This window comes from Mesoplodon bidens (assembly GCF_964165515.1).
Source record: "Mesoplodon bidens genome assembly, chromosome: 17".
Lineage (NCBI taxonomy): Eukaryota > Metazoa > Chordata > Mammalia > Artiodactyla > Ziphiidae > Mesoplodon > Mesoplodon bidens.
Genome location: NC_138174.1, coordinates 66,398,494 through 66,416,140, shown reverse-complemented (window position 1 = coordinate 66,416,140; position 17,647 = coordinate 66,398,494). Strand labels below are relative to the sequence as shown.

General features: G+C 44.0%; 1 protein-coding gene across 7 annotated transcripts in view; it reads left to right on the top strand.

Moving 5' to 3' along the window:
• The window catches only part of DOCK9 (dedicator of cytokinesis 9), a 277,528-nt gene that overhangs the window by 123,463 nt on the left and 136,418 nt on the right, over positions 1–17,647 (top strand). For all 7 annotated transcript variants that reach the window (XM_081214643.1, XM_081214647.1, XM_081214645.1 and 4 more), the window contains exon 2: positions 833–949. In XM_081214643.1, the coding sequence (XP_081070769.1) occupies positions 833–949 (117 nt within the window). The remainder of the gene's footprint in view (positions 1–832; positions 950–17,647) is intronic.

Below are 17,647 nucleotides of genomic sequence, written 5' to 3'. Positions count from 1 at the left end.
CTGTGCTATAGTTAGTTGAATATGTATCTTTATCCTTGACTTACCCAGTTAGTGCCTTGCATGTGGGAAGTGCTCACTGAACACTGTGGCAATGACTAAAACTAGATGAGATTTTTACTGAGAATAAGTTTGGAAATAGCTAGAAAATGCATATTCTCTCTTTTCTTTCCCCAGTTGCTCATTGCCTCTTTCTTTGGATTAGTGCATGCCTGGGATGATCATCCCTACCCCCTGGGGGTCACCCACAAGCCCTGGTTTAAGTACTTTTTTCCCTTGCTTGCCTGATTTTGGTCCAGCTCACATTTCTCTATGTTTAGGTGTTGCATATGTAAGTGTATAGATAGTTCAGGTTAGACAGGGATATTTTGAGACTCAGAGATGAGTTCCATAGAGTTTTATATAAAATAGTGAGCTCTGGGGATTGCTGTAAGCCCAGGGCCAAGAAGAGATGGTCATGGCTGGAGCTGGTGGCCTTCATTGCCAGACCATGGCTGGACCTCCAAGCAGGGCAGTTCTGGCAAAGCTTAAGGCTTAGAAGGGGACTGACCTAGCCAGGGGTGATCCAAGACGTGACTGGAAGTTCCACCAGACTCCATAGCCTCCTTTGTGTTTAAATAACCAAACAAGCATGAGGACCATGAAATGTTTACTTTCCTTTGAAGACAACTTGTTTCTCTTGTTTCTGATTCTTCCTGATAGCAAAACTGATGCACTCTCACTGTAGAAAAGTTGGAAAGTACAAAAACATGTAGAGTAGGACGTATGAAGTTCTTTAGTCTTAAGAAGTTACTTTTATAAGAGTGTTCCAATTGCTTATCTTTTCACCTTCTAGGCCAAACCAAAGCTGATTGAGCCACTCGACTATGAAAATGTCATCGTCCAGAAGAAGACACAGATCCTGAACGACTGTTTAAGGGAGATGCTGCTCTTCCCTTACGATGACTTTCAGGTAGGTAACGTCTAAGTGTAAATAGAGCCATGTGGAATTATTTTTGCATATATATGTGTATATATGTGGGTGTATGTGTGTACACACGCAGATCTGAATATATGTTACATATGTATGCGTAGATGTATGTGTATGTATGTACATGCACATATGCAAATACATGCATACACATATACATAAACACACATACGTATATGACACAAATACTTCTTCAAGTGTGTATCTTTTATCTCGAATAGAAGTGCTATACTCTGGGCTAATTCTGTAGACACAAGTGCCTCCTATGTCTTAGGAGATTTGTTTGAAGAGGTATTTAGGGGTTTTGCCAAGTAGAGTCTTAGAGTCTTAAGGATGGGATTTGCTCGGAAGCAGTGGAGGATTTTGCCATGCATCCTTTTAGGATGTCACTTTGGGAGACTGCTTTGAGAGAGGCCCTGAACTGTGTGTGGGCTCATAGAGAAGAGTTTGGGGGTTCTGACATCGAGGAATGTCCTAACATTTACCTCACTGATTCTGTGACAGGTGCTGTTTCTGGGAGCTCAGTAGCTGCCAGCAGGGGACTCAGCACAGCTTTTGCTGTGGGTTGCTCTAGATTGTTGCTTGAAGCCTTTCAGACTATGGCCTGTGGCTGAGTGACCCGCAAGAGCTTTGAGCCACTGACGAGTGATAGAACCCCAGTACCGTTAGATGCCTGGCAACCTGGAGTCATCTTTGTCTACTGGAGATTCCAGTTATTGCCCTTGATCTCCTGGGACTTAATCTTGGCACTTCCTTCTTCTCTACCTGATGCTGTTACCATCCAAGACCTGTCTTTTGTGAATTAAACTGCCTTATTTTTTTTTTAAGCTTCCTTGATTCTTTGTTGTTTAATTTTAAAAACTAGTACCTACTTGTAACAAACAGACAGGCACTATTGAAATACTTGACATTAAAAGCTTCCCCTACCACCTTCTTTTTAATCCCACTCCCCAGAACATAACCTGCCATATATACAGTTCTTTGTGTACCGAATTGTCTTTAGAAATTTCCATGTTAATAACAATTGTTAAATTATATTCCTTGAAGTTTTTTTTTTCCCCACCAAATTTAAAAGCTTCCAGTTTACGACAAAGGTGAGAATTTTCACAAATGTTCACTTTTTCTAACTGTGGGTCAAATGATTATTCTTTAGTTCTTTCCTGAAAAATAAGAAATGCCATGGAAATGAAATTGACTATTAATGGGATGCTGCTGCCAAAGTACGTTCTGCTCATAGATGGTTTCAGATCACGCCCCCAAATATGATGCCTTGAAAACTTCATTACAAGAGTAGATTACCTAGCTAAGGGGTGAATAAATGGAAACCTCAGAATGATGCCTTTTGTTAGCATCATTTGTTAGCATGAGAAGTTAAATCACATGATTACAAATTATACTCCATGTTGACGTATTTTTCCTGTAGTGTGCTCTCAGGAAGCTAAAGGTTATCTCAAGTTTCTCTGAGCGTGAAGTATGTATTCTTCTTGGTATCAGTTAGAGTAACAAAGTTATTTCGAGTTTTGCAGCCTGGAATGCAAAATTGTATTTGCAAACCTGAGATAAAATTGCTTAAGAAGCAAACAAACCACAGAAATAATATACACTTAATTTACACTTAATTTAGTTTCATCTTTTATCTCACAGACAAGGAACCTGGATGTTTAAGCATTTGTAGAAACAGATGATTGAAACTTTGAGAAAAACTCCTTTGTCCCTTTTGCCTATAACAACGTCTCTGGGGATACCAGACACAAATATTCTAGGAACAGCAAAGAACTCACTGGCATTCTGCTGGCCAAGATTGAATGAACAATGTTAAGTTCTGTTTGGGGGAAGTTTTTTCAAAGATTAAGGAGCTTGAATTTCAGCTTTCATCCCCATCACAGTAATTGTGATGGGGCACAATGAAGTTTGGATAGTTACTTTTTTCTAGGAAACTCCTGTATTCTAATCCAGTAAGGTTATATGCTTTCTTGCTAAATTGTCTTGATGATTTTAATAACTGTCTAGTTAGTGGAATGAGCCAAATGTCTTAGTGATGTCACAGATTCCTTCTGTCTGTCCCTGCATTTTTAGGCAGAATGGGAGCAGAATTATTATTGTATTATTAGAGGCAGAGGGAACAAATTAGATCAGGGGAAAGTATTTTACTTTGTATGGAAAAATGATAGCAAGTTGGTTAGGAAGTGGGTCAGATAGTGAGCAAAATGCATAGTGGGGTTGATTTGCAATCCTATACTTACTAGTTAAACAATATTAGTTACCTATTAAGATAATAGAATTTGGTGTGAAGTCCTGTCAACTATATTCAAAATGATAATTTACTAAACGATAGGTGCGCATAGGGATGATACATTTGTACAGGTCGCAAGTAGACCCGCGTTGGTATTGGTCAGCCCCTAAGAACGTCTGAGTTCTCTGGAAATGAGCCTTATGGAGATAAGGTTTGTTGTTGGGTGTACTTGTCTCAGGTGGGAGAAGAGTGTTTAAAACAGAAAAACCCAAGAGACAGAAAGTCAATGTGAATTTTAAAAAGGCAAAAGGACAGTTCTCAGCTGTCAGAATATTTATGAAGTGAAGCTTTATCTGCCAAGATTGGGGTAGGAATACCGTGGCTCATATAGACTACGCTTGTTTTTATTCAGAATCAGACCCTGGCACTTAGGGGTCGTTCTGTTCTGTCTCTGCCCTGGCTTTATGGTTCTCCTTCCCGGCAATATCATCTCTTCTTTCCCATCCTTCTAGAACCTTCTCACCCTTCGAGGTCACTTCAAATCCCCTGTCCTCTGAAGTTGTTCGAATCCACAGTGTTTTTTCCCCATTCTCTCAGCTCCTCTAATACTTACTGTCTACAGTGTTACATGAATACCTAAGTGCGTTGTCTGGAGCTTGTCAGTAATGGCTTCTCATGCTTTTTGTTTCAAGTGTCCCCATCCGTGCTGTGGCCCTGAGGACGGGGCTGTGCTGGTGCCTCTGTCACCTCCCTCCCCACCCATCCACCTCCACATCCACATGACCTCTGCACGCTGGGTGCCAGGCTTGGGTGCTTCTGGCTTCATATAAAATCTGTAAAGTTATTATGAACATTAATTAGTTAGTTTTCTTTGATTCTTGAAGTGACTGTGAATACCAGGGAGCATATGTGGAAATGCCAGTGACTAGAATTGTAAAACTTTTTGCTGAGCCAATGATTTGGTTTGGTGGAAAATTAGGTAATTTTTGAAATAAAAATAAAATGGGGGCTTCCCAGGTGGCACAGTGGTTGAGAGTCCGCCTGCCGATGCAGGGGACACGGGTTCGTGCCCCGGTCCGGGAAGATCCCACATGCCGTGGAGCGGCTGGGCCCGTGAGCCATGGCCACTGAGCCTGCGCGTCCAGAGCCTGTGCTCTGCAACAGGAGAGGCCACAGCAGTGAGAGGCCCGCGTACCGCAAAAAAAATAAATAAAAAGGAAGCGAAACAGAGTCATAAAAGGAGCACACTTTCTGGTGACTAATGGACCTTTATTGTTCTTAAAGTTTTGTGGCCTCTTCAAGTTTACTTGGCAAAACTCTGAGAACTTACTTTTCCGTGGGTAAATAATAGGTAAACTTTAACAGGCAATTAGACAGAGATGATAACCTTTAAGATTAAAATGTTTTAGATCAAGAAAGGTAAGTTGAGGGACTTCCCTGGTGGCCCAGTGGTTAAGACTCCACACTTCCAATGCAGGGGGCATGGGTTTGATCCCTGGTTGGGGAACTGAGATCCCACGTGCTGTGTGGTGAGGCCAAAAAAAAGAAAAAAGAAAGGTAAATTGACTTATTGCTTAAGAAATGACAGATCTAAACATAACTGTAAATAATGCCCAGGGCTCCTCCCTTTCCTGTCAGAGACACAGAATTTGATGCGAGTCTGGCCGTTGATTTCCACTTGTGACCACTGTCAGGACAAATTGAATCCCATGGGAATTTATTCTTGGAACATTAAGATAGTGGGACATCCAGGTGCTGAGCCCTTAAAGTGGTTGGAAATACAGAAGTCCATCCTAAGAGAGAAGCCAGGGTTATCAGTCTGGGCTCACCCGTAGAAATGTGAGACAGTGGCCACAGGGACTGAGAGCATGAGAGTGCCCTCGAGGGACTGAATCTTGGGGAGCACCTTCCTCCTTCAGGTGGAAGCCTTTTACTGGATGATACTGTTGGTGGTGACATTCTTTTTTTTTTTTTTTTTTCTGGGGTACGCGGGCCTCTCACGGTTGTGGCCTCTCCCGTTGCGGAGCACAGGCTCCAGGCACGCAGGCTCAGCGACCATGGCTCACAGGCCCAGCTTCTCCGCGGCATGTGGGATCTTCCCAGACCGGGGCACGAACCTGTGTCCCCTGCATTGGCAGGCGGACTCCCAACACTATGCCACCAGGGAAGCCCGGTGGTGACATTCTTAACTGCTGGCATCAATCCACTGAATCTGTAGCTGGCTTTTGAGCTCCTTTTATCCTGGCTTGTTACACAGCTTACTAATGTTTGTGCAATTTTATAAAGTGATAGAATATGGAAAAGGTAGTAAACAGTAAAAAAGGATGTTAGGAGGCAGTTTATGGATACCATTTATATTTCACAAACATTAGACTTTGGTGTCTGATATAAACTAACAAGGCATAGAGTGTGTATGAAAGAAATAAAGAGAGAATGTCATATTCCACTTCTGGGGATATACCCCAAAGAATTGAAAGCAGAGACTCAAAGAGATACTTGTACATCCATGTTCCTAATGGGATTATTCACAATAGCCCAAAGGAAGAAAAAACTCAAGTGTCCATCAATGGGCAGATGGATAAACAAATTGTGTATATGCACAATGGAATATTATTCAGCCTTAAAAAGGAAGGAAGTTCTGATATATGCTGCAACATGGATGAACTTTGAGGATATTATGCTAATTGAAATGAGTCAAAAAAGGACAAATATTGTACGATTCCACTTGCATGAGATACCTAGAATAGTCAAATTTATTCAGACAGAAAGTATAATGGTGGTTGCCAGGAGATGGAGGAGGGGGGATGGAGAGTTAATTGTTTAATGGTTACAGATTTCAGTTTTGCAAGATGAAAAGAGTTCTATGCGTGGATGTTGGTGACAGCTGTACAGTAATGAGGATATTCTTAACACTACTGAATTGTACTCTTAAAAATGGTTGACATGTAAATTTTATGTTACGGACATTATACCACAATGAAGAAAAAAGAGCAGGATGTTACGGGTTTTCTGTGCTATACAGACGTGAAATTGTTGTCTTCCTGGAAGTTGTATGAGAAGTCAGGGCAAGGAGTGTCTCTCAGGTGTTCTTCCTATTGACATTTCATGGTGTATCATCAATGTCAAATCTCTTTGGCAAGATAATTTAAAAGATGGGAAAATTATTAATAATTGGCAACTCTAGAAATTTTCACTTTTGGAAAAGTTTAGATACAGGAGAACCCTAGAGTGTTCTCAGCATTGTATCGAAAAATGTGGTCAATCCATTTCCCTTTAAATAACATCCTGATTTTTATTTTTCTTCTGTTTCTTTTCCTCTTCTGCTTACATGAGACTGATAATGATCTACAAACCACTGACCTGCAAAGGAAACCAGGCCCCGCTCCTTACAAAGGGGCTGGAAGTCCCTCATCTCATTTCCCATCTGTCCTTTTGAAAAGAAAGAATTTTTTTTTCACAGTGTTTTGTCCTTGCTTTTTATTATATGCTGCCAAAAAATAATCTCAATACTTTGTTTTGGGCTTTTTATTGGAAAGTGTTCTTTTGATAAAGTTCCTCAAATTTTTTATCCGTCTGCATTCAGTGGCCAGCAATGTCAGTTTCTGTGAACATTGTGGGTTTTGGGTTATTAGTGCATGTCTAGGATTGAACCTACCTGAAAAATCTGGATAAATAATGTTTCCAAATTGACGTTGTCCAGACCTTCAGGAGATGAGGATTTTAATTCCAGGTCAAGAATTCTGCCTTTTACAGAAAACAGCGACAGGTCATTTTTTTTTTTTTTTTAATCATCAAGTGTGTCTTAAAAAGAAAAGCTTATTTTTTGGATAGCACTGATCAGCTGAGTGTATTTATTTAGCATATAGTTTAGAGTTATACTCTTTGTGCAAAGAGCTCAGACAGGGTACCTGCTTTCGAATTGCTCAAAACTTAGGAGAGGAGATATTGAATTAATATTAATAATAAGGAGGAGAATGTGACCACTGTCATGACAAATTGAATCCCATGGGAATTTATTCTTGGAACATTAAGATAGTGGGACGTCCAGGTGCTGAGCCCTTAAAGTGGTTGGAAATGCAGAAGTCCAGCCTAAGAGAGAAGCCAGGGTTATCAGTCTGGGCTCACCTGTAGAAATGTGAGACAGTGGCCACAGGGACCGAGGGCATGAGAGTGCCCTCAAGGGACTGAATCTTGGGGAGCACCTTCACCTAGGAGGAAGCGGGGGTGGGAATCAGATACAGAAAGTGGGAAAGTGGGAAAAGGACCAGGAAACTGTGGGGCCCTGGAAGGGAGTGAGAGGAGTTTTGAAGAAGGCAGGCAGAAAGAGCAGACCATCATGCGCGCCTGCCACTGGCGTGGGAGAATGGCCCTCGGAGTTGATAGCTAGGGCGTCATTGCCTGTGATGGTCGTTTCTTGCCGGGGCTGAAGAAGTGAGTGCGTGGGGCACAGAGGTTAGCGTTAAATGGTAGCAGAGAGAAGGGATCATCGTAAGTCAGAGCAATAACAGGAGGTTTTATCAGGACTGAGAGAATGAGCTATGAAGGGAAGTCCAGGAATGAGGAAGAGATTGAAGATGCAAGCTGTGGGGGTGCATTTTGAAGCAAGGCTCTTTAGGGGGCCCTGTGGGGATGGAATGAGGGTCTTTGCAGGAAGAGTTCAGGAAGGAGAGGGAGTTCTGTCTCTGAATGGGAAGGAGAGGATTGGGTATTTGAGAAATTTAGAGGCGGGTCGGGCTGAGGGAGCTAATGTCAGGTGGGCCCAGGTGAAGAGCAGCCTGGGGGCGAGTCAGGAGGGTTTGGACAGCAGGCTACAGGGCTTGGGATGGGGAGGGCGTAACAGTGAGAGTCATCAGTCAGTACCCCCACTGCTGTAACCGTGGCCACCGCCCTCATCCCTTCTTACCTTGGTTAATCCTATCAGGTCTTCCGGATCCTATCCTTGCCCCTCTTCCTGTCTATGCTAACAGAGTAGCCAGAGTGATCTTCTAAAAAGTAAGTTTCAAGGTCGGTCCGATGACCTCACTCAGGGAAGTCTTACTGTGGCCGTGATCTTGTCCACCGCACCTCTCTGACCAGTCGCCTCCCCACTCTCTGCTGCAGCCACACTGGCCTCTGTGGGGCTCCTCTGTCACTCCAGGCGGCCTCCTGCCCCAGGGCCTCTTCTCAGGCTGTTCCTCTTCCCGGAGGCTTCTTTCTCCAGCTCTCACTCACCCACTGCAGGTCTTTCTCCAGTTCTTACTTCTCCGTGAGGCCCTTGCCCGCTGCCATGCCCTCCACCCTCTTGGCGTTCCAGGTCCTCTTTACCTTGCTCTGTTTTCTTTCTTCCTCACCATATCACTTACCTGCTTCTAAGATGCTCACATGTTTATTATTTAATTCATGTGAACCCCGTGAGGGCGGGGATCTCAGTATTATTCACTGATGTTTCCCGAGCACACAGGACACATGGCAGAGAGTAGGAATTCAAGAAATACTCATAGGGGCTTCCCTGGTGGCGCAGTGGTTGAGAGTCTGCCTGCCAATGCAGGGGACACAGGTTCGAGCCCTGGTCTGGGAAGATCCCACATGCCGCGGAGCAACTGGGCCCGTGAGCCACAACTACTGAGCCTGTGCATCTGGAGCCTGTGCTCCGCAACAGGAGAGGCTGCGATAGTGAGAGGCCTGCGCACCGCGATGAAGAGTGGCCCCCGCTCGCTAAACTAGAGAAAGCCCTCGCACAGAAACGAAGACCCAACATAGCCATAAATAAATAAATTTAAAAAAAAAAAAGAAAGAAATACTCATTGAATGGAAGGAGTGAGGGAGAGAGAGAAAGAGAGAGTGAGAATGTATGAATCACCAACCAGGAGCGGGCTCCTTCCACCTGAGATTTTGATGAAATCAGCCTCGTTGGGAATGTTAACAGCTTGAGAACAGAGAAGAGAAAACAAAGGATGGGGGTTAAGATGGCAAAGGGGTGGGCGTGTAGCTGCCGGACCCAAGAATGCGGAAGCTGAGTCCTCAGGACTCTGGGCTGCTGGGGAGTGTTCAGAGGTGGATGTTGGATGGGGAGAAGAAGACACGGGAGGACCCTGAGGCTGAACAAGCAGAAGTGCCTGGTGTGGGGGAGCTGGAGGGATGGAAGGTGGTGCTGGGAGACGGGGCGTTGCCGTGTTTGCGATCCTACAGGTGGGGTGCTGGGTAGGCAGCGTGGAGTGGGGGCAACTGTGGAGGGCCCACAGGAAAGGTGAGCTGACATGTGTGAGCACTGAATAGTTGGATAGAAATTCAGAAGATTAATAGATGTGAAAATGTTCGGCCCAGCTACCAGGTCTAATGAATTTAAATGATACATAAAATCAAACTGAAATAAGAGGTAAGTTATGGGTGTAGCTCCTCAAAGGACTATTTTGAACATTTAATCCAAGCTTGACATGGATCCTTAGGCCCTTGGAAGATATATATTGTAACCTTTCTTGTTAGAAATGCAACAGGAAAAGAAGTGATTTAGGAACCTTGGTCATTATTATTACCTTGACTGTTACATTTGTTCCTTAATTTGTTAAGACCTTTGTGTTCAGCTCACCCACTTTAAAGGAATATCAGCCTTGGAAGTATGACAATTCAGTGTTCGTTTGGTGAAGGGGAAAATTGCTTTTGAAAAACAGCTTCTATATCAGATTCTCAATCAGAAAATACAGAAATATACTGAAGAACCGTAATTAACTTTGATTTGTGCCATCCTTTCTAAATGAAGGTAGCAGCCTTTTAGGGTAGGAGGACAATCTGGCTGTAACCAGCGAGGTTCAGCTGATGTGGCACCCAGGTGGGTACTCTGGTCTTCCTTACTGCCCACGGGTGTACCTCTGGGTCCCTGTGCTCTGTGCAAGCAGAGGAGGCCCGTTCTTCAGTGGAGGGTGGCCCATGCCATGCTCCATGGGATGCAACTCTAGGGGACATGATTGATGTACGTTCTTTGTTCTCCTAGGGAGCTGGGGCGTTCATACACAATGCAGTGTGATGGTGCCCCAGCAGCTGGGCACCTCAGGGAGCTGCGGTGCCTTTTGTGAACACCATTAGAGGAAAAACTTGTCAGGTTGATTTCTGTGTTTACTAGCACTTTAGACATTTTCTTCATTTTTCCTCAAGACAGCCCGGTGAGGGAAGTAGCTCCTCCCCCCTGCCCCCCACTATACCAGCAATGTATGACATGATTTTTGTTAGAAACACCATGCAGTGCTTAGGAAAACTTATGATCGAGTGGGGAGTTGAGATTACCTACATAAATAACTAGATGAAATAAAACACACACACACAAAATATTACCTTCATAAGTGAATCTAAGATTTTATTCTCTTCTCAGGTAGAATAAAAGATACTGCATGAGTCTAGTAGTCCATTACTGTATGCATGTTTTCCCCATATCAGGTCACATTTTCTTTCCTTCCTCCCGCACTCCCTTCTCTCTCACTCACTCACTCTCTCTTTCTTTCTTTTTCAAATTTTCTTTGCTTTTTAAAAATAATGTTTGCTCACATTTTAAGTAGGTCAGAGAGAACGGTGAAGGTTCTACAGTGAGGGGAACTGGGTAAGCACAGACCTCATGTGTAACCAGTGAGGGTAGAAGAACACTTTTATCTACGTGATTCATGTATACGTCTTAGGTTATTAAACACTACTCACAGGCATTGACAGAGGAAGATGTGAGCCAAGATGAAATCTTAAGACAGTGCAAGCAGTGGAGATTTATTTATACCATATCTCTAGCATTCACTGAAAATCATTCTTTATTATGGTTATTTGTAACTGTAAGACTTTATTATTTTCTCCCCAAATAGAAAATAAAACCACTATGAGAGTGGCAAACCATAGTTGTTGGTTTTTTATTATAAACCACAGCTTTTTGAAAATTCACCTTTGCATGTGTGATGTTCCTACAACAGTGCTTAATTCGTGGTAAGCATTTAATATGTTTTGAGTCAATGGATGGATTTGAGATCTCGGCACCAGCTGCCTTTGTGGTCGTAAGGGCACAGCTCAAGGTGGTGGGTCCGGAGAGTAGAAGAGAGGGAGCCATGTTAGCATGCAAAACCAAAACTCAGAAGTCCTTCGAGAAAAAGAAAACCTGGGTGTTGGCCTCAGAATCATCAGATGCCATTTAATGTATTACTAGGCACACACTCTGTGGTTCCTACAACCTGAATGGGTCCTGCTGTGTCCATGCCTCTGCCTTTTCCTACCAGGGTTGCCTGGCAGAACCCGGGCCCTGCCGCGTGTCCTGCGTGGGTTTGACGGACCTTGCATCAGCAGCACCCTTGAGTGTGTGCCTGAGATCCAGCGAGGACAAATTAAGGGGGTTCCGTGAAGTCCCCTGATGTCAGAAGTCCCCCAGTCAGGACTTCCCCATCTGCTTAGTATTTTATCCGCAAAGCATAACCTCTGCGCCACTGTGTTTAAGGTAGGACTTTGCCTGGCGTCCCAGGCTTTGAAGGGCTGCTCTGAGCAGACCGTCCTGGTGGTGCTGGTAAACGCGCAGAGGGGCTTGTGTGAAATTATCCTTGATGCACGAGCGAGGCCTTATGTGTGCATGAAGGCGTGTGCCTCCCTAGGCAAGTTCTGAAAGGAAACTTCATTGGGATATCGGAAGTATATAAATAATGGACATGTTTTAACCTGAAGCATATTCACTATTCACTATGCTAGGTATTTGCACAAAGGTATGGTGTTTTTAACAACTAAAATTGCATTCTAAAGAAGACATAGAGAACCATACACAGACAACTAGAAAATGAAAGGCTACACTTGCCTACCTCTTCCTCAAGGCTCTGTTACTGAATAGAATGGTAGTTGTTCTAGACACTAGGGTAGTGGCAAGACCTGAGATGTAGTCATCTGGGTCTAGATTTTAGCCCCAGGTCTGTCTGTCACTAATCTGGGTATTTCAGTAACCCATAAACCTTCCTAAAATTCACCTTTCCTTTTTTTTTTTTTTTAATGATACTCCCATGTAAATTCACCTTTCTTAACCTGTAATTCAGAGATAACATTTGCCCTAAAATTGGGGTTCTCATTAGATGTGTGAGAATCCAAAGAGATGTCACCATTCAAGGAGGCTCTTTGTACACACTGGCTGTTGTCCGCCAGGTAGCAGGGAGGGAGCTGAGTGCCCAGGATGCTTAGTGGAGTCTTCTTCCTCTCCTCTAGGTAACATCGTTTTATTTTTGAGGATGGCAGTTTTTAGTTGCAAAGTCATATGATGTGGAGCAGGCTGAGCCCCTTACTCATGGGGAAGCTGGACCTGCCACGTGTCCACTCAGGTGGCTGCAAGGCCTCTCCTGGTTTTCTGGATAGCCAGCCCCGTCCTCACTTTTGCAGTGATACTTAAGTGACTAGAGGGACTTCCCTGCTGGCGCAGCGGTTAAGAATCCACCTGCCAATGCAGGGGACACGGGTTTGAGCCCTGGTCCGGGAAGATCCCACATGCCGCAGAACAACTAAGCCCGTGCGCCACAACTACTGAGCCTGCGCTCTAGAGCCCACGAGCCACAACTACTGAGCCCACATGCCACAACTACTGAAGCCTGCACGCCTAGAGCCCATGCTCCACAACAAGAGAAGCCACCGCAGAAAGAAGCCTGCGCACTGTGACGAAGAGTAGCCCCTGCTCGCTGCAACTAGAGAAAGCCCGCAGGCAGCAACAAAGACCCAACGCAGCCAAAAATAAATAAATATATTAAAAAAAAAGAAACCAGCTTCTCTGTAATACCAAACACCCCCCGCCCCCCAACTGATGAGTCTGGTCATTAAGGGTTTTGAACATTTAACTTATTTAGTTATAATTTACTGCATTTGACCAAACTGTTATGTAATACATAATTTAGGGGGTTTTCAAGGTAGCAGAATGAAATTTTTATGACTGTCAACGGTCTACTGACATTTATAAATGTACATATATGACAGTTTAGGAAACAGGACACTATGCAGTGACAGAGCTACCTGATGTCTCACCAGTTGCTAAGACACTGTCTCATTCGGAGCCCCAAGTGATTCCATTTAAAAGTCCCGACTGCCCATTTATTCAGACATTCATGTTAGGCCAGACGTTATGTAAGGCTGCTGGAGAAGCAAAGATGACTAGCACAGTCTGAGGTTCTTGAGTCTGGTAGGCGATGCAGCAAGGTTTCTGAGTAATTTCTGCAGAACTGCATGTGTGCCGTGTGCTGCAGGAGGGTGGGAGTGAGCAGCCCCGCAGCCAGGCACAGGGGCTGCTACGTTAGGGAGTCAGAAGTAGCCCGCGTGCTGGAGGGTCAGAGACGGGCAGGAGAGGAGTCCAGAAAAGTCAGTACCGTGGGTCACCAAAGGTCAGGTCATGCTGAGGAGTCTGGACTTTATTCTCATGGCAGTGGTTGTGGGGGTCCTTGAAAGAATTTAAGCTGAGGCGTGATGCTATTGATAAGAGTTTCAGAAAGATGACTGGCAGCTGTGCAGAGGGCTGGTTGAGGGAAGGCAGACATCCCCGTCAGGGAGGGTGCCACACTGAGGTTCACACAGGAGCCCCCTAAATCGGTGCGTTGTCATGGGGATGTACAGCAAGGAAAGTCCTTGACGTCACAGGGTGATGCTGTTGAGGGAAGAGAGAGAGACAGTTAAAGATGGAAACCTGGGCGCCGGGCAGGGGCTAGTGAAGAGGAGCTGTCAGAGTGAGGCAGAGAGATGTCCGTTTCTCTGCCCATATTAGGCTCCGTCCTTGTAATGCTTTAGTTTCTCGGGAGTTGTTTTTTATTAAGTCCCTCCAGAAACCTAAGTGGACATCTTTCTCTGGACCCTTGTCTTGTCCCATGCCTTGTTTGTTTTCTTGATTATTAGTGCATTAAACATTGAGAATCCTCAGGAAACCGCTTCCCTGGAAATGGACTTGTCTGATCTTCATGGAACACTGTGGGTCTGATCTCTGCAGTGAGACGCGGGGAACGCCCTGTGTGGATTTCAGTTTCCAGCCTAGCTTGGAACTGAATCCTCTCAAAAGCGAGTCATCTGCTCTGAAACAAATGCATCTGCCAGATATTTGGAAAGGTTCCATTACTGCTGTGCTCAGAAAGTTGCAGCTAAGTTCCCAGCCTCGTCTAAAGTGAGGTTTAATACTGCGCAGGATACAAAACGTTTAATGTACAGACACGCATCCAAGGGGGTATTTCCAGCAGATTCAGAGGGACCTAGAGACAGAGGAAGGAGGTGTTGAGAGCTGTCTCTCTAGCAGGGAGCAGTTGAAACTCCACTTGGCGCAGTTGAGCACAATAAAAATTCAACCCAGGGCTTACTCTTCAGCTAGGGAGATGGGCCATGCCCGCCTGAGAGCTCGGTCTTACCCAGACCACCTGGGCTTTGATTTCTGCCACATCCACTTGCCTCCCTTCGCTGCGCCTGGGCCCCTCCTACCCTCACTCCCCAGGCCTCAAGGCCCATCTTAGAGGTAAGATGGCAGGAGCATAGGAATCCCTTCTCTCTCTCTGTTCTGCAGCCATACCTACTGACCGATTACTGAGGAGAACCCTCTTCACCTCTTCTGTGTCTTAGGTGGTGCACTTTGGCCTCGCCTTCCTTCTGCTTAGGACACCCGCAGAGCAGCCATCTCTGAGCTCGCACTCCCTCCTGGGCTGCCCGTGATGTCTGTTTTCTGTCTGAGGGCGGACACTCCCTGCCCTGTGCTCCTTAGGACAGGAGAGATGGGGAGAGTCCTTGTACATCCGCACAGCTGGCTCAGGTTACAGCCCACCCACTTCTCTGGGATATTGTCTCCAGCTCATTGTTCCTGTGTCCCAGGGGAAGGGTGGGCCTTTTGTTTCAATGTCTGAATTGTAAGTCCTATAAAATATGATACTTTAGACACCCAGTAGATATGCATACTTCCCACCAGGAATTAAGAGGGTTGTTTTGTTATAGTTTAATGCCCATTGTAAAGTGATTAATAAAAAAAATCTGGTGCCTTCTGAGTTGAGAGGATTAGAAAAATAAAGAAATGATGACACAAAAGAACATCTTCCTTAATACTAACGCCTGTATTTAAGTCTACACAGTGAATCTTCCCTCCTTTTAATCCAATTCCTTTCATAAAAACACATTAAAACAATTCCTTTCATTAAAAAAGTAAGTGGGGTAATAGGACTATAAATCAAAAAAGATACAGCGTATTCATCTTTTTTCTGGATGTCTTTTAAGTTTTTAGTTTCTCACAAAGCAATTCGTAGCACTCAATAAACCACTTGTGAGAGAGAGACTTAGAATTCCATGGAACTATGGAGTTTTTAAACCACAAAGAAAACCTTAGAGACCCTATAAAATTCTGGATGTGGAAAGTTAAAACTTTCCTCCAAGATTACACAGCTAATTAGAGGTAGAGCTCAGGTGAGAACTCAGGTTTCCTGGCTCTCAAGTCCCACCTCTTTCCAAGATCACGTCTCGAATTCTTCCATAGGAAGTTCAATTAAGTTATGTGCTTCACGTTGCTTGTGGTTTGAAACCTGAGCTTCTTGGTATCCCAGCTTCAGTGGGGTCAAGGTAGCGTGTTAGCCAGCACCCTATGGAGGAAAGACAGAGCCCTGGCCACGTTGGGGGCAGGAAGTTCATTAGTAAGAGCAATTCCAAGTTAGAGCTAAAGAAACAGGGCCACAGCAGGCCATCAGGGAAGAGCAGTGAGCGGTGAAGAAGAGGGGCAGGAAATGCCCAGAAGCCCCCGGGGTTGTGCCCAGGTGAGGAAACGTGGTACCTCTGTATGTTCCCTTTAGGGACCCTGCTTCCCTGGGCGGAGCATCCCACATTCCTGATTACGGCTCATAGCCATTAAAGTGACCCCAGTTTTTGGAGGGAATCATTTCAACCAAGAGAAAAAAAAAAGTCTTTAAAATAAAAAAGGCTCTATTTGAAATTTGTCATCCTAACTAGACTTGGAGATAGTGGTAAATTGTACCCTTTATATTCGGATCCGGGGGCACCTCTGCATTTCATCAGTTCATATCATTAAAAAAAAAAAGTCCCATCAAGATTGGCCTAGGCTCTCAGGTGTCCGTGCATCATTATATAAGTCCTTTAGAAGAGGACTTCACCTTTTTCTCCTCCTTTTGCAGTCCTAAGTTACCTTTTCAATTAGTCCAAAAATTTTGTGGAAGGCCTCATAAGACTCACGCCCATTCTTGGCCAAGGTAATTAAGGATTTCTGTGCGTCAAGCACTGCCAGTGTTTAACCTAAGAAACAATATTGACTGAAAATAATTGAATCTACTATAGTTGCTAGAAGAAGGCTTTTATTTTTAAATTGTATTTTGTACTGTGAGATTTATATCCCAAAGGATGTTTGAGATGCTAGCTATGTTTAGATTTAATTTTCGCATCTTATCACACTTCATAGTGTGCAGTTTTTCCCCCTACCCCTTGCAGATGTACAGCTTTTTTAGTAGAATGGAAATAATTTATTTCCAAACAAAGGGATGGGACTGATGCTCTTTGAATGTCCGCCTTGAGGATGATTTATATAAGGTGGACATAGACCCATCTTTTAGCAGGAATATGATTTTAGTTAATAGGAAAGTAGGAAAGAATACCACAACCATGAAAAAGAAAATTAAGCTCATATTTGAGAAGAGCTTTAGTGTTCATTGAGTATAAATCTGCAGGTATTGATTTGGACTCTTTTATAAGCCAGATAAATAAAACTATAGAAATTTAATGTGAATCGGTTTGACATACAGTAGACTATTACCTGAATGTGACTTTTAATACGTAAAATATATGGAGAAGTTAAACAAACCAGAATACCATTTAATAATGTGCATTGAGAACTAGAATTAATAAGCAGATCAGAATACATTCATTGGCTGTGTGTTCTCTGATTAGCAGAGTCGAAATGGGAATTATAATGAACAAGTGGGTTGGTGAGGCTAAACTCAAAGCAGAGGGAACAAGAGGAAAGACCTTGGCAACTGGTGACATCAAACAGTGACTCCTCATTGGAGCCAAGTCCAGGAGCCCCCCAGTGGGTCACAGCCTGATGGACCCCAGCCTTTCCTATTAAAGGGTGACGAAGACATTGACAGAATTGCTTTGGTCATACAAGCCCTGTTCTTTCTGTTGGCTCATGCTTTCCCTAGTTAAAACCACTGGCTAGGCTGTAGGTTGGTGCAGTTTTAGAGATGTTTAATTCAAGCTAATTAGAGTTTTAGGCAGTTTTTTCTTTGGTGTATATTTTTTTAATTCTAGGACTTAATGGGTTTGCTTTTTATGTGTGTGCAAAAAGCTAATCTCATCTATTATGACTTGATTTTGTTATTTTAACTTTCTAAGGGTAGGCTTATCTTCACATTTCTCTTCCTTTTTGTACTAAACACAACTTGTACTCATCCTGTACAGTGTAGCTTAAGCATCTTTGCCTCAGTGCACGTCTTCATCTTCTTGATGTCTGCTTCTCCTCCCTGTCG